This window comes from Dermacentor andersoni, chromosome 3 (assembly GCF_023375885.2).
Source record: "Dermacentor andersoni chromosome 3, qqDerAnde1_hic_scaffold, whole genome shotgun sequence".
NCBI lineage: Eukaryota > Metazoa > Arthropoda > Arachnida > Ixodida > Ixodidae > Dermacentor > Dermacentor andersoni.
Window position 1 is genome coordinate 138,245,249 of NC_092816.1, and position 23,386 is coordinate 138,268,634.

General features: G+C 48.6%; 1 protein-coding gene across 1 annotated transcript in view; it reads left to right on the forward strand.

Annotated features, from left to right (window-relative positions):
• LOC126525020 (nose resistant to fluoxetine protein 6-like) overlaps positions 1 to 23,386 on the forward strand; it is a 90,481-nt gene that overhangs the window by 20,707 nt on the left and 46,388 nt on the right. Inside the window, exons 3-4 of the mRNA XM_072287300.1 lie at positions 8,041 to 8,164; positions 13,253 to 13,340. Coding sequence (XP_072143401.1) covers positions 8,041 to 8,164; positions 13,253 to 13,340 — 212 coding nt within the window. The remainder of the gene's footprint in view (positions 1 to 8,040; positions 8,165 to 13,252; positions 13,341 to 23,386) is intronic.

Sequence of the window (23,386 nt, forward strand, 5' to 3'; positions counted from 1 at the left end):
TGTGCGCTGCGCTCAAGAAACGCCGAAGGACGCCCGACTTCGGTTATGAGCATCATCGAGCGACATCCCTCCGGACAGCGGATGCAGTCCCCTGTCCATCGGGATCTCCTTCCCCTGGCGGGGCGGTCTGTTACGTTTCGCCTACGACGCGCGGTATAGGCGGCGCGGATGCAACGGACGCCGGGGCTTCGTTCAAAGCGGCGGACATTTTGGCCCGTTCGGAGCTGCCGCAAAGCCTCCCCGCCAAGCGCGTCCAGGCGTGTTTCAGTGCCATGTGTCTTCGTGTGTGCGTGTGTGTGTGTGTGTGCCCACGCTTGTCAAAGCGCGGCAGCCGGGGAGAGGAGCTCTCCAAGTGTGAAGCGAGGAGGTCTGACTGGCGCCGGGCCGGCGGATGCGTCACTACACTCGTCTCAACGTGTCTCTCAGCTCGTCCGTGCCCCGCCGTCACGTGGTCTCGTCACGAGGCCTTCCTCTTGCCCGCGACGCCGAGAGTATAAGAGCAGCTGCCCCCGGACGCCAGGAGAGAGGCTCCGATTTCTTCCGTTGAGTTACGTGCTCTCCCGTCTCTCCACTTCGGTCGACCTGACCGCCCGCTCTTTTGCGATGTTAGAATAAACAAGTTGTTCTGTTACCAGTCGACTCATGCTTTGCCGGGACCTTCGGATGCTTCCAGTTGTGCCCCAGGCCGCCAGGCCAACGCTACCCTTGGGGCTTGCGACCCATTTGCAACAACGGGCGTCAGCGCTGAGGTTCCAACAGGGCGCCCGTCGTCATGACGAAATTTCTGTAGGGCTTGTTCTTGCGTTGTAAGGGAGCGAGCTAGTTGCCGACAATCTTCTGCATACCGGGCGGCTTCGGAAACAGGTGTACCCTCTGATAAGTCGGGACGGTAAGGAAGAATAGTGTCAATGGGAAATGATGGTTCGCGGCCATATAGAAGAAAGAAGGGAGAAAAGCCCGTCGTTGACTGGGGTGCCGTATTGTAGGCGTACGTGACATAGGGAAGGATGAGGTCTCAGTTGGTGTGGTTGTAGGCGACATACATCGAAAGCATGTCGCCAAGAGTTCGGTTAAAGCGTTCTGTCAATCCGTTTGTTTGCGGGGGATATGCGGTGGTACAGCGATGAATAATGCGGCATTCAGCGAGAAGTTCTTGAATGACATCGGCGAGAAAGACGCGGCCAGGGTCGCTCAGGAGTTCGCGGGGAGCGCCGTGACGTAGAACGAAGCGTTGAAGGAGGAAGGAGGCAACGTCACGAGCCGTCGCGGCTGGCAGAGCGGCCGTTTCTGCATACCTCGTGATGTGGTCTACAGCTACAATGACCCAGCGATTGCCAGCAGCTGTGTATGGCAGAGGCCCGTAGAGGTCTATCCCAACCCGGTCAAAAGGTCGCGAAGGGCATGGCAAAGGTTGCATTGGTCCAGAAGGGCGGCAAGGATCAGACTTCCGGCGTTGACATTCTGTGCAAGAGCGAATGTACTTTTGCACAAATGTGTACATACCACGCCAATAAAACCTATGACGTAGTCTGGTGTAGGTCTTGAAGAGACCAGCGTGTGCGAACTGAGGGTCGGCGTGGAAAGCGGCGCATACATCAGTGCGGAGCTGCCGAGGTATGACAAGCAGCCATTTACGGCCGTCGGAACTGTAGTTACGGCGATAGACTATTCCGTCGCGGATGGCGAAGTGCGAAGCTTGTCGGCGTAACGCTCGGGATGGTGGGTGTGTAGGTGAATTAGAGATGTAATCTATCAAAGATGAAATCCAGGAGTCCTTGCGCTGCTCCAAAGCCATGTCGACAGAAGTGAATGGAAGTGGGTCGTCTAGAACAGACACACTGACAATGTCGGCGTGGACAGGCGAGCGCGAAAGAGCATCGGCATCGGCGTGCTTCTTGCCTGAGCGGTAGACAACCCGGATATCGTACTCTTGGAGCCTCAGTGCCCACCGGGCTAGGCGGCCGCAGGGATCCTTGAGAGACGACAACCAGCAAAGTGCGTGGTGATCGGTAACGACATCGAAGGACCGGCCGTACAGGTATGGGCGAAATTTCGTGATGGCCCAGATGATCGCGAGACATTCTTTTTCTGTGACGGAATAGTTCGCTTCAGCTTTCGTCAGAGTGCGGCTCGCGTAAGCGACAACAAATTCTTGGCAGCCGGGCTTTCGCTGGGCGAGCACAGCGCCAAGACCAACACCGCTAGGATCCGTATGGATTTCCGTGGGAGTAGTTGGATCGAAATGGCGCAGTATCGGTGGTGTTGTGAGCAGGCGACGTAGCGTTGCGAAGGCATCATCGCAAGTCGGGGACCACGCGGAAAGATTGTGGTCTCCCCGAAGAAGCTCTGTCAGAGGTGCCATAATCGAAGCGAAATTTCGAATAAAGCGGCGGAAGTACGAGCAGAGGCCAATGAAACTGCGCAAGTCTTTTAGACACGTTGGCCTCGGGAATTCTTTAACAGCACGGAGCTTAGCGGCATCAGGGAGAACGCCGTCCTTCGACACGACATGTCCGAGAATTGTCAGCTTGCGTGCCCCAAAGTGACATTTTTTCAGATTTAGTTGGAGGCCAGCGTCACTGAGACAGCGTAAAACCTGCTCCAAGTGACGAAGGTGAGTAGGAAAATCTGGTGCGAACACTACTACATCATCCAAATAACACAAGCATGTGTTCCATTTGAGGCCTCGAAGAATAGTGTCCATCATCCGCTCAAAAGTCGCGGGCGCGTTGCAAAGTCCGAATGGCATTACACAAAATTCGTATAAGCCATCTGGTGTGATGAAAGCAGTTTTAGGCTTATCTTCTGCAGCCATAGGCACCTGCCAATAACCAGAGCGTAGATCGAGGGAGGAAAAGAACTCTGCACCTTGTAAGCTGTCGAGGGCGTCGTCGATCCGCTGCAATGGATAAACATCCTTTCGGGTTATTTTGTTTAGGCGGCGGTAATCCACGCAAAAGCGGATCGAGCCATCCTTCTTTTTAACTAAAGCAACTGGCGATGCCCATGGGCTGTCGGACGGTTCAGTGACACCACGGTTTAGCATGTCACCTACTTGCTCATCAATGGCGCGTCGTTCTGTCGACGAGACGCGGTAGGGTCGCTGCCGTAGCGGTGAGTGAGAACCGTTGTCAATACGGTGACATACAGTCGTCGTTCGGCCCAGAGAAGTGCTATGACTGTCAAAAGCAGGGCGAAATTTCTCGAGGAGACGGATAAGGTCATGGCGTTGAGTGGGGATTAAGGCATTGTCGATGACGTGGCTGAAAACGTCTTCAGGCGATGCGGCAGGTGCGGGTTCCGGATAGAGTTCCGGATCGCCAGTCAGCCTTTAGAGTCTGTGAAGGAGTACATTTACCTAGGTCAATTATTCATAGGGGACCCTGATAATCAGAAGGAAACTTACAGAAGAATAAAAATGGGTTGGAGCGCATACGGCAAACATTGTGAGATCCTGACTGGAAGCTTACCATTATAATTGAAAAGAAAGGTGTACAGTCAATACGTTCTCGGTGCTAAAATATGGGGCAGAAACTTGGAGACCTACAAGGAAGCTCGAAAACAACTTAAGGACCGCGCAAAGAGCGATGGAACGAAGAATGTTAGGCGTAACGTTAAGAGAGAGGAAGAGAGCGGTGTGGATGAGAGAGCAAATGGGGATAGCCGATATTCTAATTGACATTGACAGAAAAAAAAACGGAGCTGGGCAGGTCATGTAATACGTAGGTTAGATAACCGGTGAGCCATTAGGGTTACAGAATGGGTGCGAAATGAAGTGAAGCGCAGTCGAGGACGGCAGAAGACTAGGGGGGGGGGGGGATGAAATTAAGAAATTCGCAGGCGCTAGTTGGAATCGGTTGTCGCAGGGCCGGGGTAATTGGAGATCGCAGGTGTGCGTTGCTGTGCTGCACTGCTGCGCTGCGTACTGCAGTGGACATAAAATGAGCTAATGATGATGATGATGATGATGATGATGGTAGTGGTGGTGGTGGTCGTCGTCGTTTCACCCAGTGGATTTCCTGTGCAAATAAGTTATAGAATTTGAATTTTAACGCATTCTAAAGAAGGGAAAGGGTTGGCCTGAGAATACGCCACGTCTGCGCTGTTCGCTTTCGATGGTGGATGGACATATAATGTCGGAAAGAGGAGATGCGTCCGCGACACGTCTCATAAAGGCGTTGCGGTGTTGCAGGACAATCAGGGTATTGCCATATTGCTTTGATAACGATAAGCGGCGCTGGCGCGTAACATTGCGCAGTCTTCTGTGCTTGCAACGAGAAAGCGGTGTGCGCAGGTTGTAGTCGTGTTGACGTACTTGGCTTTAGCTCAACATTTCGTTCTGTGCTGCACTCGCGCGTTCCGCGCCATCTCTGTTCACTGACTGTTCATCGAGAAAACTCAGGCGCGCGAGAAATTCGGGGCACCCTGCATAGCACCCTAGGGCCCATTTTCATGAGAACTTCTTACGCTAGAGTTGTTCGTAAAAGAAAAATTTAGCCAATAGTCATGCTGGACATATTATTAACGAAAGCGGCCGCATAATGAAAATGATCGCTTAGAAACGAAAAGCTTTGTGAATTCGGCCCCAGCTTCGGAGCGACATTGCGGGGCAGTCTCGAGTAATTCCACATGGGAGGCGTTCAACGTTAAAGCTATCTTGTCGCGTTTCATTCCGTGAGTATAGCACATGATAGGATCTACTAATAGTTGGCTGAATGTAAAAAAAAATACATAACGGAGTTAAACATAAATAAATTATGCGGTGCCAAAATCACGACGTGATTAAGAAGCATACTGCAGGCCGTAGTAGGTGACTCCGGATTAATTCTGATCACCACGTGGTTGTTTAACGCACGGCAAACGAGCGTGCGTTCTCGCATTCCGCCACCAGTGGAATACGGTAGCTGCGGCCGGCATCGAACCCGCGACCTCGGGCGCAGCAGCGCAACGTACGCGATGGAAAAGCTCCCCGAACGCACCAGGTCGTAACTAAGCTGCCTTTGCCGCACTCTGTGTTGACTCCTTTTGTGCGCGCCTCCAAACCTATTGATCATTTAGCTCATTTGAGGCCATCGTAAACCATTTCGCCGATTACAATGATGTCCGGTGCTCTCCTTGAGGCGCCGCAGTGCACGAGGAAGTCTTCCAGCGACAACGAGAAGAAAGGATTCAAAACTTCAGATTTTCCAGTGCTACGGGGCTTTTTTCTGCACCCTGGTCATCTTCCTTCTACTTCAATTTATTCAACGCGGAAGAAACACCGACAGACCGAAAATAGCGCTCCCAATGTTTGTTTTCAGTCCTCGTGGTGCTTCACCCTCACTTAATGCACCAACATTCAATCACGAAGTTAACCGGCACTGGTAACTCCTCTCTGTCTATGACGTGTAGGGACTGAAAGTCTCGAATATCTCTCCTTTTATTTTTCTTTAATGCCAACTCACGTTATGTTGCCAACATTTCTAATGTCGCTAAGATTAACCCGAATAAATCAGTAGAAGTTCAGCCGATTTTTGATGTAGCATTACCGTTCATTTTTCTGGTTTATTGTTACAACCTCCTGAAACCCCGCGTACATTATATTGCACATCGCCTTCAGTCCTTCTCAATAATAACCAGGAAGCGATTACGTAACCTATTCTCCCCGGATATTATGTAGGCTGCACGCGGAACTTTATGAAAGTGGTTTAATAATATTCTTTGCCGCCAGCCTTTGAGAATATCGACAATAACTTGATAGACCGCCAATTGCGCCGTTACAGACGAAGTTTCAAATACCTCTGGACAGATTAAAATCCAGAATGCAGAGTCAACATGGCAACTCACCACACGATGTTACAATCTTCATCTATGTGTTTATGCGAAGAAAATCTGTCTTTACAATATAAAACATGATAAGATGGTCACAAGTTTATCCGTGTACTACAGTGCTTGGCGATTCAAGCGCTATAATCGGCACCTCGTGGCCACGGGCACTTTTTTTACGCCACCGGTGGCCGCTGGGGACACCGTGCTTATGCACTGTGGCATATAGCATGAAAGCGAGGTCGTTTGTGACGCATTTTGACAGCATTTGGCCCCCCCTCTCCCCCCCATGCAGCGATATCACCTAGCGCCCACCGCTGGCAGAAGAAACGGTGGCCGTCGTGCGGGCCGATTGTTGCGTTTGGTTCACCAAGCACTGTACATGGAGACGATGTTTTTGGCATGTAGAAAGGCACTTAAACAAAAATATATTTTTCACGTTCCTGAGGATGACAGGTAGAAATGGAAACCACTTGAAAAGGGATTGTGTGCCTGAACTGCCTGTAGGACCCTCGAGGTTAAAAGAGTACCGACATGAACTTTTTCTTCAGTTGAAGGTCCAAATCGTTTTAACACCAGAAAAAGAAAAAAAGATATGCTACTAACAGGCGTCAGTAAGAGCGCGCTAAATAAGTTGCTAAAAGTACTCGTTCTTGCGAACCAGTTTGGTAGCTAGGAGGCGGATGCTTCGTGACGTCATGATATATCGGCTCGTTTTGAGTCTTGCCGTCGCTGTGGTTGCCGCACGGGAGAGCTGTCGGAATAAACGAGCGCTGCGCCATTCTCTAGATTTTGTGAGCAACATCATGAGCATGTAGCATCACTGTTGCACGACGTCAGCAAATTTCGCTCTGTGTCAGGACGTCACGGTAATTTCGATGATGCCAGGGTGACATTCCGAGATGAACTTCAGCGTCAAATTGAAATATCTTATCAGCGTTGCCCAAACTTCATACTTGCTAATTGCAATTCTTTTTTAACGTGCGAGAAGCTTTGGGTACAGTTTCTACAACTTCGGAAACACTTGATCCTCCGACAACGATGACTACTTAAATGTTGCATAATGAGTGGCCGGACGTTCACCGTAAAAGACTGCGAGCTGACAACACCATACATTTTTTGCAAGCCAATCAAATATACATATCAGCAACATAACGTTATTTTTTTTGTTTTCGTCAGCATGTATGTAGGTGATTGCTCTATATTGCAAGACCCATACACACGCCACTAATCCAGACGGCTATTTCAGGACCAGAGAAGGTGGTGAGGATGGCTGTTAGTCCTAATGGAAGAGGTGTGATAGCGACATGAGAGAAAGATGTCTGATGTTAGATACACAGCCTTGCAGCACTGCTAGAGGCTCCAGTCGAGGTAGGCATTATATTGACCTTTCAAAGTACGTTCTTGATGAGGACACATACTCAAATGAATATCCTATAAAAGTGGTCATGTGTCGAGTTTAGAAAAATATCTTGAGGAAAGTTTTCTTTTTTATTTGTGATTTGGGAAGGTAAATGTTCGATTTCGTCAACTCAACGCTTTAGCTACTTCAATAGGCAGAAGAGAGCCGGAAATGTTTTAGCGTACAATGAGGTAGAAAGACTCAAAATAATGACGACGGATAGTCGGTTCGCTAGCAGCTGGAGAGAGAGAAAGTAAGGTTTGTTCGAACGGCCCTTACTCAAAAACTCTCCAGTATTCTTGCACGACTCAGGCAACATTTGCTGGATGTGCCTAACAGCCGGCTGGCGTCGGCATTAAGGGTTCAGCAGGTATGTATGCAGGTTAAGCTTAATAATGTACTCTGCTTCCCTCTTGGGTGTCGCTGTAAGAGCGCTGGGACCTCACCAAATTAAAAATTAACACCAAGTGGATTTACCTTACAAATCAATACAAAAAGTATTATTATCGGTACATTAACGTCAGTGTTAATTAGGTATAGGACTGCTAAACAAAGACTGTGTTTTAAGAAGGGCGCTCATCATCGCGAAGTTACGACTACTATAGGAATGACATCGCAAAGCATTCGGCATACGTATGACAAGAATGTGCCACTGGCTTAATCCTGCAACATAACATTGTTGAACATTACGATTGGCCTGAATGCATCCGGGATTTATTTTTTATTTTATTATTTTTGGGAGTTAACGGTATACGTGCGAACGGCATAGAAAGTGGGACCCTGATACGTGTCCGACGCTGTTTTGTTATTCTTATTTTTATTTTTGCATGCAGAAGCGGTTCAACCTGACCATGGCGCGTAAGGCCATCAAAAAAGGACGTGTCCGCGGCCTGCGCTTCGGTCTGTGCGTTCCATCTGCCTGCTCGGCCACAGAAGTGGAGGCCATCCTTGGATCACGTAAAGCCTCTCTGATATTATTTCGCGTGTGTGAAGCTTTATAGCGATGGCCCAGACCAAACGGGACCACGTGAATCGAGCTAGACTGTAAAGAAAGTATATATAGTGTACGTACCCTCAAAAAATCGGCCGTCACTTTAATGGTCATGTGCATATCATTTTTGACAAGCCATCGGCGTCATTCGGACGAGACGTTTCTATCGCCGTGAACAAGAAGAGAAGGAGAGAGTCACCAATACCACATGAAAAGAGAGAGAGAGAGAGGGAGAGAGAGAGAAAGAGATAGATAGATAGAGAGATAGAGAGAGAGAGAGAGAAAGAAAGAAAGAAAGAGAGAGAGAGAGAGAGAGAAAGAGAGAGAGAGAGAGAGAGAGAGAGAGAGAGAGAGAGAGAGAGAGAGAGAGAGAGAGAGAGAGAGAGAGAGAGAGAGAGAGAGAGAGAGAGAGAGAGAGAGAGAGAGAGAGAGAGAGAGAGAGAGAGAGAGAGAGAGGCTCCTCGCGATCGCCTTCGATTCATTCGACTGGCTGCCATGTGCAGTACGTCGTGGGTTACACCTTACAAAATTGACGACCTACTGTAATTTTGGCGGTTAAATGTTTGGAAATAGAGCTGCCAAAATACTTCCCGTCATTTCCTGCAGTATTTATTTACAGTGTAAGCCTCTAACAGGTAAAGAGCCTTCCTGCCGAACTATTGGCCCCGAATTGAGGCTTCCTTCTATGTCCGTTCTCCCATATCTCCGTACAATTCTCCTTCTTGTAAATGCCACATCGTCTACTGTGATTCTCAGGGTGGAACCCGTTGGCTAATTATACAGCACCCCGTCTTTAGCGCACTCCGCGACTGTAAGATTTGTCTCTGAGACGAATGAACGGAAGATCGGAGGCCTCGTACTTTTTAGAATGTTCGCTCGGTCGTGCGACCCGTACATTGTTATATCAAGAGTTACTTTATCAAAAGTGAGTGCCAGTTAGCCATGAGAAAGCCTAGGCTGGTTAGCTGCTGGAACCCTTATATCCGTTTCGAATAGTTGGTAAGATGCCGTATCAACTGGTCGAACTTTTCGCCTTAGCGCTTGATTTCGCTGTCACAGCGTGTGCTACTTTTCTGCTCATAGAGCTGGAAATTTAACGACACACTGCGTCGAAAGCCCACGTCCATCTAGCGCTACGGTATCGAGTTGTTAACTCTAACTCTCGTGCTTGAGGTGCATTGCTTTGTTATCTTCAGCGTCCTAAGAACAAAAACGAGAAAGGTTCACAGTCTATTAGGATACTCTCTAGTGCGAAGTTCGAGCGCAGCTGTATACGTATTTTCATTTCGAGTGGCAATATTTTCTATTGTGATTATATAGGTACACGGTTTATGTTAGGAAGAGAGCGCTGTTCTCTTCCAAAATTTTCGTGCCACCCATGTCTCGAAAACGATTAGTCGAACATGTGTAATTGATTATCTCGATTAAATGAAAGGTGGACATTGATGAATATTGATCGTTTTGCGGGATACTTCTACAGTGAAGCAGTATATGGCTAACCAATTCGTCCGTCCGTCTGTCGGCCGCTTGTACGCCGAAAACTCCTCCGGTGCAACCCCCTGCAGAGGCGCGCGATTAGCGCGCGATTAGGGCGAAATCAGAGGCGCGGATTAGCGCGAAATCAGAGGCGCGCGATTAGTCAAAACAACCTAGATAGCTAGATAGCACAAGGCGTGTTCACTCCGATCCATAAAGTCACGCTAGCTGGACCGAAATTTCCATTGACAAGGCTGGCGTGATGAAAGCGGTGTAGTCAAAATCACTGTTGCCTACTCGGGAGCATCCCCATTATATTATATGGAAGTCGGGCCAGGTAACATGACGTCCTGGATCGGAGTGGAAAGGCCTCGTGCTATCTAGGTAGTGTTCGATTAGCTGCGCCAGTAGTGATGTCGTTGCTCTCCGTCGCAGCCGAACGCGCGCGCAGTAGTTTCTCTCCGACTCCGAAATGGGTAGGCCACGCGTCATACGTACTCCTGAGGAGCAGGCAGCTTTCGATCAGCAACTCCGTGAGCAGAACCGGGAACGAGCTTGTCTACACAGCGTTGCCATCTGGTGAAATTGGCCACCAGATTTCGGAAATCTGGTGAAAATGTAGAGCTCCTGGTGGCCAGGCCAACAAACTACTACACCAGACAAAATCTGGGGATATCTGGGGAAAACCACTCTACCGAAATTACCGTCTACCCGCGCTGCTCATCCAAACATTTAAAACTAGGTAGCGCCTGCGGCCGCCACGATTCTAAGGCCTATATTTGTATTTGTTTATTCCTCATGAAATCCCTGTGTTGCTGTGCTACTGCTAGGGTACAGTGAACTATATAAAGCTTACTGTAGCTAAGGTTTGTGCTAGCGTGTGATGGGGCTAGCGCTAGGTTTCAACGCACGTATAGTTATAAGTCGTTTCAATAGACGGCACCGGCTGTTCTAGTGGAGGAATGAATTTACCGTGGGAAGCATGGGTAGAGCAACGCCGGGCCACCGGCAATGCGTCAAGTGGCCAGCCGACACACGTGCTGACGCTCCGCTCGTTTCGCTGTCACAAAAACCTGTTGCGCAGGCCGTCTTCGACGGGAAACTTCCTGAGGATTCTGCAACATTCTGGGCTAGAATTTTCAAGTTTAAAAATGCCATGGGGAAAAAACCCTACCAGGATTTTGCATTGTATGCACTGGCATGTCTTTCTTGCCCAGTGTCGAATGCAGTGGTGGAGCGAGTCTTCAGTCAGGTCACGTGTGTTAAGACGAAGTACAGGAACAAGATGTCGCTGAAAACTTTGGATTCCATTGCACGAATTCGCACAACGTTGGCCTCCAGAGAGGGGTGTTGCGTGAAGTTCGCTATCACAGACGATATGCTACGCAGGTTTCGTTCAGGCGTCTACGATGCTCCAAGGGATAATTAAAGGCTTCTCATCGTGATTTTATATAAATAATAAGATGAGTGCTTGACGAATGTTAATTCTTGGTCATTTTTGTGCATTAAAAAGCAATTTTATTTTCTTGTGAAATCTGGGGAAATTTTAGCGAGTTTCTGGTGTCGTGCCGACTTTCCAATCTGGCAACGCTGTGTCTACACCGTGCCGACGCTGCAGCCCGGGCGCAAGAACTGGCTTGTGCAGCCGAGTTCCAGCAGCAAGTGCGTAACGAGTGTCCGGCAGCCTATCAAGCCGTCGTTTAATGAACCGTCCGGATTAACCCAGTGATAAACACCGGGGCCGCACGTTTCAGTTTTGCTGGTTAACCATCTGCACGGAGTGCTTGGGCGGTGATTTTCCTCTTCACTGCATGTGCTTTAGTTTCTTGCGGTCGTATTTGTAGCATCGGGACGAGGTTTTTTAAGAGCGGCACATTGACACGTGTACTTATTACAACGGAGCTGTATATGGCTAGCCGATTCGTCCGTTCATCTGTCGCCTGTACGCCGAAAACTCATCCGGCGCAAACTCCATGTGCATGGGCGAAAAAGGAAAAGAAAGGGCGGCGCGCGAATGGCTGCGCCAGTAGTGACATTATTGCTCTCCGTCGCAGTCGCGTGCGCGCAGCAGTTTCTCTCCGGCTCCGAAATGGGTAGACCACACGCCATACATGCCCCTTAGTAGCAGGCAGCTTTCGATCAGCAACGTCGCGAGCAGAACCGGGAACGAGCTCGTCTACGCCGTGCCGATGCTGCTGCAGACCGGGCACAAGAACAAGCTACTGTAAGAGTTCGGGCCGGGCATGTCAGAAGGGGTAGGGGGAGGGGGGGGGGGGCTAGCCCATGCCTTCGTCCGACTCATCCACGCTAAGAACGTTGTTGAAGAGAGGAACATGTTCTCATTGAGAACGAGGATCTGGGTTTATTTACAGTATATACATGAAGAGTAGAGAACGTTAGGTCTCATCACTTTAGCATGACTGAAGTGAAGCACACCGTGGAGCCGAAAACGGCTGGTGAAAACCCCCTCTGTCCTCCCTAGATCCCTAGGCCAGGGAACCTGCCGTCCAACCTTCGTCCAATCGGAGCATACAAAGTTGTCGAAGGGCCCGCGTTGAGGGCAAGGGTTCACACACTCACTCCCGCACCTCTGTTTTGCTGAACACACAGAAAGGAGGTGGAGGGGGGGGGGACTTCGTAGAGAGGAGTTGTAATGCTTGACTCAAGCTGGCGTGTCTTGTTTCCTTGTATAACCCCGCAGTTATCTGGGGCGTTTGTCAAACGACCGTGGCGGTTACCGGAGTCCGTGAGGGAACGCCCTAGAACACCCTTTTCCAGGAGGTTTCTTGCTCCCAATGGTCTGTGAAGGTGACAGTGAACCAGCTAACAATACTCGGCCTGCCAAACGTGCCCCGCTTTGCGGGCGCCGGTAGTCTGCCCGCGGGGGACGCATTGTCATCTTCACTAAGCGATTAGTCGCAGGGGGCTAGGTAAGGCTAGAAGGTCACTACCCCCGCTGGCCGATCGCAACGCTACCAAGCCATCGTTTAATGAACTGCCGGGATTGAACCAGTGATAAACACTGGGGCCGCACGTTTCATCTTCGCTGTTTAAACATTTGTACGCAGTGCTTCGGCGGTGATTTTTCATCGATTAACCGATTATACATTCATCCATGTTGAGAACCCTACTGGCTCCAATGCCGCTTACCACACCAGCGTTATCCTACTTTGTCTCCCTTTGCGAGGCGCTGACGGCACTGGCCCACTGCCAGTCGATGTGGTGATTTCGGTCTTCAACTCTTTGCCTCAATATATCGCACAATGAAAACACGTATACAACTTCGCTCAAACATCACATTAGGGAGTATCATAATCGTCGGAATTTTTTAAATATTCAGCGTAAATACATAATCAATTATTATTAAACAATCAATTTCAGAGAGCGAGGAATGATTGAAAATGGAAGCACGGGAGTGCCGCTTAACAGTTCATGCTATACTTTGTACTTGCTTTACTAAAGGTTGCATAAATCTGCTGGGGATTACTTGGAATCCCACAGTGTTTTTACAGCCAACCTAACAGACAGAATTTACCCACTGATCCGATGTTTCCTGTCTCTCTCGTTTCTTGTCGCAGTCACCCAGCTTGTCAGCTTGACTTCAGCGGTGGCCAGTTGTCGAACCGACGAGAAGAAGGAATTGAATGGCACTCAAATCGCTTTCGTGTAGGTATAGCGCTTGCTTTCTTTTCTCATTTGCCGATTTTCGGCCATCAGGGCGCGCGAAACCGAAACTGGGGGGCTGCAGCGAGCGAAAAGCCGCGCTCCTCCACACGACGTTCTGCTTACGTCAACCAGCAGCTGGCAGAAAGCGCGCTGCTGCTCGTGCTACACGTTGTCGCAGCGCCACTTATCATAGTTTTTATTTGTTTGAATACGAAATTTATAGTTTAGCAGGCCCCAAGTCACCACCGCAAGTTGGTTTAATTTGGCAAAAATCAGAAGCAGCGTCTAACTGCCGTAGACGCCGCTGATCGGTTACCGGGCTCTGATGACGAAGACGCTGGTGACGTCATCGAGGGTACCGTTGAGGCGCGTGACTCGAATAGAGCGCCCGTGTGACCCCTGTGATGACGTCATCCGCGCCCCCCCCCCCTTCTTTTTTTCGCCGCTACGCTCGGTCTGAGAGGGGGCCGGAGCTTCGACGAAAATTTAGGCGGCGATTGTGGCGCTGCTACAAGCACCGTCGACAAAATACCTTCAGGCGTTGAATTATATTGCGGCAGCATTCCGAACCACCTTAAACCTCACAATTATAATGTGAAAATCACGAATATTCATGTTCGCTTATTGGCTGACGAGCCCTAGAAGGGTCACGGCAACTGAACGACGCAATCAAAGTGGTCACACTGGTGGAGCCAAAGTCGCCTTTCCAGCGCCACTTGACTGCCGTACAGTTAAACCTGCAGTTGTTTCCTGGGCACTAAAGCTTCTCTTGCACAAATATCATATTTGGTCAATGACGAAAAGTTTAGGAAACGAGAGAACTTGATAACATTTTAATCGCAGACCACTGCTGTTAATTAAGCATACACAGAAACCAGTCAAACAATCACAATGCAGAATTTCAAAGCATACCGTGGTTGGCAGAATGGCCCAAGTTAAAGAGGGGTGGCACACGCGGACACTCCTTCTCAATGTCTAGAACGTTGAAACCCTTCATTAGGGCCCACCCTACATTTTCCCTTAAAGGGACAGACAACCGTTCATAACATGAATCGAGATAACCCCACTGATGGGAAGATTGCCTATCGTATTGGTCAAAACGAGCGATGTTTTTCTTATTAAACATAGATGTATATTTTAATTCTTCACCAAAAGTCGCGTCAAATGACCTTTGGTGCCCTTACAATGTGCAGATATGGGGCCCTATAACCCACACCCACAGGGTTGTCTGAACAGACCAATCAAACGCTCTCCTCGTTCAGAGGAGGTCACTTTTGTTTGCCTGAAAAACGAATAACATTGCCTACACTGAGCGGCTTGTCGTATCTAATTGGCTGACAAGAGCGGAGGAGAACGCTCAAGTGGAGAGGGATTTACTGGGGCAGAGCCAGTGCACTGAAAATCGATAGCCGGGTGAAGAGGGCGGTGCCGGCGTCTGCGATTGGTCGGCTTTCCCTTACTTAGCTTGCGGTGGCTGGTCGAAAATCGCGGTGGCATGCAACGGAAGCTTAAGAATGACGCTAAAACTGACCCTCAGCAAGGAAGAGTTGGCAGAATGCGGTAGTAAACGTGCCGAAAGTGCTTGAAACCGTTACACGGTCACGCAAGAAGCTTTATTATACGCAAATACACCCACGCTCTCCGGCAGATGCGAGTAGCCAGCGTCTCAGCGATCGGCGGCAGCCATCTTTTATTCCTTTCGGAACGGGGCAGCCTGCGGCTATTCCGAAAAAATTCAGTTTTGTTCGGCATATTAATGCATCTTTATCGCGTACACGTCACTTTGACGCGGTGAGTTTGTGCGGTTTTGTGACGTCGCGTAACAGGCAGGTGAAGTGGGTGCAGCCCGAAAGCTTTTTCCAATAGCCGAGGGCTAATGGCGAAAAGGGGTCGAATCAGAAATAAGTGTTTTTCTTTTTTCTGTCAAATCATGCATAATCAGTGTGTACACATCATATCAGATGGGGAGGTATTGCGGTTTTCGTAAGGTCGCGTGACAGACAGGTGAAGTGGGGGGTGGTCGAAAAAAAGTTTTTGACCAATCGCGGAGGGCTAATAGCAGAATTGGAATAGAAAAGTTTGGAATAGTTTTACGCTATAGCGCCCATGCCTTAGTTTGCAGTGATCAGAAAAGTGGCGCTGCATTCGCCTTCTTTTTCGACGAGTTGGCTTGGCTCGTCTATCGACAGAATAACGACGACGGGGGCCAGTCAGCCATGACGTAGGCGTGTACTTGGGGGCAAACGCGGTACAAATATAAGAAAGGTCTGTATAACAACGCACGCTTGTTGTACCAGCTCTATATTTTCAAATGTACTTGAAAAGGTCGAAATGTAGATGGTTAACCGCAGTTGTACTCACTCCTTTGAAAAGCCACTCTAGCAGAACGAATGGGTGGCTTTCACGTTTTGTGAGCCGGGCTATCGGTATCGCTCTCACTTCTCAGCGTCGCTGGAAGAGGGACTCTTGCTTTTTTTATAGGCTGCTCAGATCCAAAAGTTCTGCTTACAAAATATCCATGAGCTCTTGGAAGTAACCGCTGCAGGTGTAAACACAACCGAGGGTGAGCTTTGCGTTGCGCCATAAAAAAATAGTCCCTTGAATATCGGTTGTCAGTCCCTCTGAAGGGCAACTGCGGCGATTTTTGACCATGTCAAGGTAATGGAATATTTAGGTCACCGAGACCCTCCTGTCACGCGTCTGATAGTAGAATTGCTCCGCAAATTCGAAAATAACTTTAGCTGAGCAAATAAGCAGCCGAGCGAACCTCTTCGTGCGACGTCACGAGAGGTACATCAGCGGCAATGACGCGCAAGGCATGCTGGTCTCGCCTGCGGAGCATACGACACAGGCGAAGAGCTGATTCCCGACCGCGCTGGACCTTCGATCAGGCGACAGTGTCAGCTGCGCCAGCTCATCGGATCTGTCAAACAGCGACAGCTTGACAGCTATGATACTGACAAATCCAATAGCCATGGATCGCCGTTCGCATTCGACCCCCCACCACGAGAGCCAGACCCCAGGCGCAGCATATTGCGCTGAAACATAAACACCAACGGCAGCCATAACCACTGATTTTATACGTGCTTCTTGCTATTTTAGTTGTTTTACCCCTTCTCCGGGAAGCGCTTGGCATACTGACTATAATATGTGGAGCACGACTTTCCACATTTGTATCCCGCAAGAACGCCGCCGACAGTCGAAAGCACCGACGGGTGCATTTGTTTACATCAGCAGGTACAGCAACTTCTCGTCGTTCGCTTGAGCTATAATGCTAGCCGCTCATCGGTGACATCGATTAATGTCTTAACATATCAGAACAGTCACGTTTTGTGCCTGTAAGCACCGTTCCATCACTTCTAGTCGCGGTGATATGAGCAGCACACACCTTCGAAAACAGCGTACGGGAGCGTTGTTAAGCTGCCTACTTACCGTTCTTCGTATTCTCTTCGTGCACACAATTGACGTGTTCCATGAAGTAGAAATAGGTTAGGACTTTGCGCGTATGATCATTCATCTCGAGAGCGCGTAGTTTTCTCGCGGAAACGTAGATAGATGTCTGTATTGACACCGCTGGAATTAAGCTGAACGAGGCGGTCGTTTACGCTGGTGTATTGAAGGGGCCTCCGCTTGCTGCCTATTCGGGATACGAGGCAAACAGTGCACCTAGGAAGCTAAACAGTGAGTCAGCATAGGAATATGTAAAGATACACCCATGTACGTTGTCACACGTAGGCAACTTGGGGAAGTGCCGGCCAGTGCGACTGGCCGCCTTCGAGAACGGCAACGTACCGATGTTGATAGCGCGCCGTGTTGCCGCTTCTAAGTTTTGCGTGTGCACTGCACGAAATGGGGAATGGTTCATTGCAAATCCGTATCATCAAAACTGAACTACAGAAGCAGTTTTCTTCATCCGACTGGCTTTATTACCTTTAGGTCAGTCGCTCAGGTCTACGAGCACTAGACGACAAGCCTTTGATGTTCAGATAGGTGGGAATGTGATCACTCCCATGTGTCTCAATATCTGGAAACCACTTCACACATCTGGCGAGAGAGTTGGAGACCAAAGCAAAGTCGAGGCAGGCGCCGTATGTCATGCCTCGAAGAAAGGTGGGGCTACCATCGTTCAGGAGAGTAAGACCATAGTTGTAGGCGATGCTTCCTAATCTTCGTCCTCTTGCATTTGTCCTTGTACTTCCCCATGCTGGATGGTGTGCATTAAAATCACCTATGATTACCCATGGGGCGGGACAAACGCTCAAGATATCCGCTAATCTTTTAGTATCGAAATTGCTGGAAGGCGATATATATACGCCTATGAGAGTAAACAAGAGTTTGTTCTTCTTAACAGTGACGCATATATATTGATTGTCGTCGTGGGGTGCAATTGGTTGCAAAACATAGGTGAATTCACGACGAACAAAAACGATGCTTTTGCTGCATGCACCATTTGTTGACGACATGATAAATTCGTACCCTGACAGTCTGATTGGTTTCGACAAGTTGGGCTCACAAATGACGATGAGTGGAAACACATTGGTGTACACAAACTTACGAAAATCTGAAATTCGTGATTTTAGCCCTCTGGCGTTCTGCTGGATGACGGATGCTGCCTTGACTTCTTTTCGGAAGGATGGGGTATGGGTAGCCATCTTTCTAGTTGAGGGATTCAAGCACTGGGCTTAAGGCATCCAGCACTTTAGGTGCGCTTCGAGCTGACGGTGTCCCCATGTCCACTAAAATTGCTCTGGTGGCCTCCATGAGGGAACGTAGCACCGATATGACTTGACGATCTGTTTTAGGTGAATCATCAACGGCCAGAGAAGGCTCCGGTGGGGCCGCGACCTTCTGAGGTTCCTTAGCAACGGAGCGGCTCGGTAGCGTAGGCCATTCCTCTAAGGAAAGAGTCGTATCTGATTCCCTCGTGGAAGTGGTGGGCCCTTTCGCGGCGCGACTAAGTGTTACCGTAGTGGCAGGCACGTACCCAGGATTTTTTTTCGAGGGGGGCCCACCACCTCCATCGTCATCATTATCATCATCATCATCATCATCATCATCATCATCATCATCATCATCATCATCATCATCACCACCACCATCATCATCATCAGCAGCAGCAGCAGCCTGTTTTATCTCCACTGCAGGACGAAGGCCTCTCCCTGCGATCTCCAATTACCCCTGTCCTGCGCCAACCGATTCGAACTAGCGCTGGCGAATTTCCTAATTTCATCGCTATACTTAGTCTTCTGTCGTCCTCGACTGCGTTTCCCTCCTCTTGGTACCCATTCTGTAACCCTAATGGTCCAACGGTTATCTAACCGGCGCATTACATGACCTGCCCAGCTACATTTTTTCCTCTTGATGTCGACTACAATATCGTCTATACCCGTTCGCTCTCTGATTCAAACCGCTCTCTTTCTCTGTCTTAACGTTATGTCTAGCAATCTTCGTTCGATCGCTCTTTGAGCGGTCCTTAACTTGTTCTCAAGTCTCTGCCCCATATGTCAGCACTGGCAAAATACACTGATTGCACACCTTACTTTTCAATAATCATGGTAAGCTTCCAGTCAGGAGCTGGCAATGTCTGCCGTATGCGACCCAACCTATTTTTATTCTTCTGCGAATTTTCTTCTCATGATCAGGGTTCCCTGTGATTAATTGACCTAGGTAAACGTACTCCTTCACAGTCTCTAGTGGCCAACTGGCGATCCTGATCTCTTGTTCCTTTGTCCGGCTATTTATCATTATCTTCATCTTCTGCATATTAATATTCAACCCCACTCTTACACTCTCTCTGTTAAGGTCTCCAATAATTTTTTAACTCGTCTGCATCGTTGTTGAATAGAACAATGTCATCGGCAAACCGAAGGTTGCTGAGATATTTGCCGTCGATCTTTGCTCCTAAGCCTTCCTAGTTTAATAGCTTGAATTCTTCTAAGCACGCAGTGAATAGCTTTGGAGAAATTGTGTCTCCCTGTCTGACCCCTTTCTCTATAGGTATCTTCCTGCTTTTCTTGTGTAGAATTAAGGTAGGTGTAGAACCTCTGTAGATATTCTTACGCGAAGGACGAGTCAGTAAGACGAGAAACTATTTACAGATTATATTTACAACAACGGTTGCAGCGCTGACCGGTTAGATTCACAGCGCGAGCCCAGTTCGTTCTTCCTCCTCTTTTTTGGAGTGATGGCGCCCACGCGCCTCGTTCAAACAAACAAATACCACACGCATGTAGCAATATTTTCCAAGTTTTTTACGTAAGCGTTCTGTACTCCTTGATTACGTAGTGCCTCTATGACTGCTGGTATCTCTACTGAATCAAATGCATTTTCGTAATCTATGTAAGCCACATGGAGAGGCTTATTCTACTCTGCAGATATTGCGATAACCTGATTGCTGACATGGATGTGATCCATTGCAAAGTATCTCTTCCTGAAGCCAGCCTGTTCCCTTGTTTGACAAAATCCAGTGCTGCCCTTATTCTATTGGAGATTATTTGGTAAATATGTTATATAATACTGGGAGCAAGCTAATGGTCCTATAATTTTTCAATTATTTAACGTCTCCTTTTTTGTGGATTAGTATAATGTCTCCATTCTTCCAGTTTTCTGGGACCCTTGCAGTCGATAGACACTTCGTATATAGAGCCGCCAGTTTTCCAAGCATTATGTCTCCTCCATCTTTGATTAAATCGACTGTTATTCCACCTTCTCCTCCCGCCCTTCATCGTTTCATGTCTTGCAGGGCCCTTCTGACCTCATCACTAGTTATAGGAGAGTTTCCGTATCCTGTTCATTACTGTTTCTAAGTGAGATGTCGTGACTCCTCTGGGTACTGTATACAGGTCAGCTTAGAATTTTTCTGCTGCTTTTACTATATCTTCGAGATTGCTGATGATATTATCCTTCTTATCCTTTAGTGCATACATCATGGTTTGTCCTATGCCAGGTTTCTTTTTTACTGATTTCAGGCTGCGTTAATTTTTTGCGGCTTCTTCAGTCTTTCTCATGTTATAGTTTCGAATATCAGTTATTTTCGCCTTGTTGATCAGTTTTGACAGTTCCGCGAATTGCGTAACGCTGTGCGGCCGCCAGTGCCATACAACCGCGTAGAGCGCAGGACTCTGCGATTCTAGACGTACTGCGCTCACCGCGATAGGTTAGAAAAACACTCACATAAGCACAGCAGAGAAGTGACTTTTGAGGCGGTTCGACCGATAACTGTAGAAGCGTCATTCAAAACAAGTAATTGTTCCCCACTTGCGGCGGTGGCGTTTTCTCTACTTCCTTTTTAAATAAAAAGATGTTGATCCATAAATATTCTCATAAACAACGGTTAACTTTTTTATTATTCGCTTTTGCTTGCAGTTTGGTTGTTGCCTTGGCTCTCTCCCTTAGTAGATCGCTTAATTTGTCAACTCCTTGCGATTTTTGTTTCCGGTTGCCAATTTTGCACGAAAAGTGCTATACAATTAGGGAAAAACAGACGAGGTAACGGGCGACAGTCATCTTGCTTATGGGTTTAAGGGTCATTGCAGGGTTTCATGATAGACGCTCTTTCACATTATTTTATTTCCCCACCTTATATAACCCATATCACGTGCATATGGTTCTGGGCATCTGCCAGTGTCGCGGCAAGCCGTAACTCAAGGAAATAATGAAGCAAAGGGAGAAGTTAAACGCAATTGGCGCTTTCTCCGGCAGCAACTCATTCCATGAGAGTACAGACCAGCTGAGTAACAGCCGCATCCTTCTCCTGGTCCCAGGATCAGCCTAAACAAAGAAGGTTGAACTAACAAAAGGAACAGCTATGCGCGTGACGGTTGAATAGATGGCTACAACTGAACGCATCTCGAGTTAATCGCGCGGGTGCGAAATCTATGAGAAAACTGTCCTTCACATTACAAGAGATGCCGATAACTACCGCCATCTAAAAGGAGTGAAAAAGGCAGCATAATGCTGACCGATGAACAGCTGCCAAGTCTCAACATTGATCTGGCGGCGCTTTAGAAATGTGTGAGGAGTGGTGGCGTGGGTGGGGGGGGGGGTATGCCACTTGATTTCGGGGGGGGGGGGGGCGGGCCCTCCCGGCCCCCCCCCCCCCTGGGTACGTGCCTGCGTAGTGGAGTGGGTAGTGGAGTGGGTACTATCACTTCGCGCATGCGCCTTCTTTGAAGGCATACGATGGTGCCGACGTCGACGCCGACGCCGGACTACTTCGGCTGCCTCCCTGTGGGCCGAATTGTCTCTGGACATTTGCTTCAGAACCGCGCGCTCCCTCTTGATGCGGGGACAGCCTTTCGACGAGGCTGCGTGAGGGCCGCTACAGTTGGCGCACTTCAGAACTGTGGCACCGCAGTTCACTTCTGCATGAGGTTCAGCGCAACGGGGACACAGTAGCGAGTTGGAACTCACGCCCTTGACGTGTCCTAGCCTGAAGCACTGATGGCATTGAAGCGGCTTCTGGATGAATGGTCGAACCGGATGTCGAAAATGTCCGGCTTTAACGTGGGATGGTATACAATCCCCTTGAAAATAACTTTCACTCAGCGCGTATTCCAAAGGCGGCGCACTTGCGTAATGATCGTGCCCTGGTTTGCCGGCTTGATGAGGCTAGGTAAATCATCATTTGGAATGGCAACATCAATGTCGTAAATTACACCGGCTATGGATGTGTCGTCGATCGGGATGAAGGGGCGCATTTTGATTCCGCTTAGCTCCGTGATTTCCTGAAGTTTTCCAAGCGCACTCGCGTTGTACACGTCTATGGCGAGTATATTCTTGCGTGGATTTATTCTGATGTCTTTAATTTTATCCGGCTCCGCACATTCCAGGAAAATGGATAGGGCTTGCCTGTTCAGCAACCGTAAGTTGCTTGACGGTTCTTCCGGCATAAAGATGATGACGTGTGGCCAGCGCGCAGGCCTTGACTTCATAGTCGTTGTACTCGCAGGAGTTGACGGCGCTGTGTTATCGATCTTTCTCTTGGCCCTCTTACTCCGGACGGGTATGAAGCCGTCGTCGGATGAGTCGTCTTCCGACATAAAGAACAGCTCGGTGTCCTCGGTGTCACTGGGGGAGCCAACTCGCTTCCTTGCGGTTGACGGCCGTGATGACTTCTGGCCAGGCGGGACTCTGGCATGCTCCTTGTCCATGGCCGCAAGACGGGGAGGCGAGGCACCCCGAAAGGCGAAGATTTCACCAAAAATGCACAGAGCACAGAAACAAGTGTTCTGTCAAGAAGACACCTCGTCGTCTTTCCGACCGGTGCGGCATCAACGTCTTAATTATGGGGACGAGACGCGTGGACGAAACCCGATGGATGTATGATAAGCCGCCTACCTTTGAGGTGAAGTAGAAGTGGTCATCGCTACGCCGCCTGGCGGATGACCAGACCCTTACTTGCTCGGCCGCTAAACGGGTCAAGCTTTCAAAGTCCTTAGCTATTTTTTGCTTTTAGCCGGCGTTGGCAGAATTCGAAAATCTTGCACGCTGCCGACAAATCGCTCAGCTGTCGCTTTTTCATAAGCTTTACTATCACAACTTGCTTCATGAAGACTTTGAAACCCCTTCTGTAATTTTTCGTCGACGTGTTCATTCCAGCAAGATAAAGCGTTTCTCATGTCACACACGCCATTTGGCCCAGTCTGTCATCCCTGGCCTGATAATCGACGGGAATAATCTGTCACCTGGCCTACTCACTGTTACTGACCTCCATTAATTTCATGAGCTTGAGAACAACACCTGCTGCCGCACATGGTCCATTTTGTAATTTTCGTTCTATTAATATATATATATATATATATATATGTGTGTGTGTGTGTGTTTGTATATATTTTAATTCTGTGTCTGTCGCTTGTAATATCTATACTATAAATAGAAATTGTGTGTTGCTTAACTTGTAATCTCTTGTTCATTTTCTTGTGCGCGTTTTGTCGGATGTATTGTCTTCCCTGCGAACATGTGTGTATTTATGTATTACCTGGTTTTATGACACCGCCCATTACGTAGTACTCTCAAAAGGTTTGAAGTATATAGACAAATTTCGC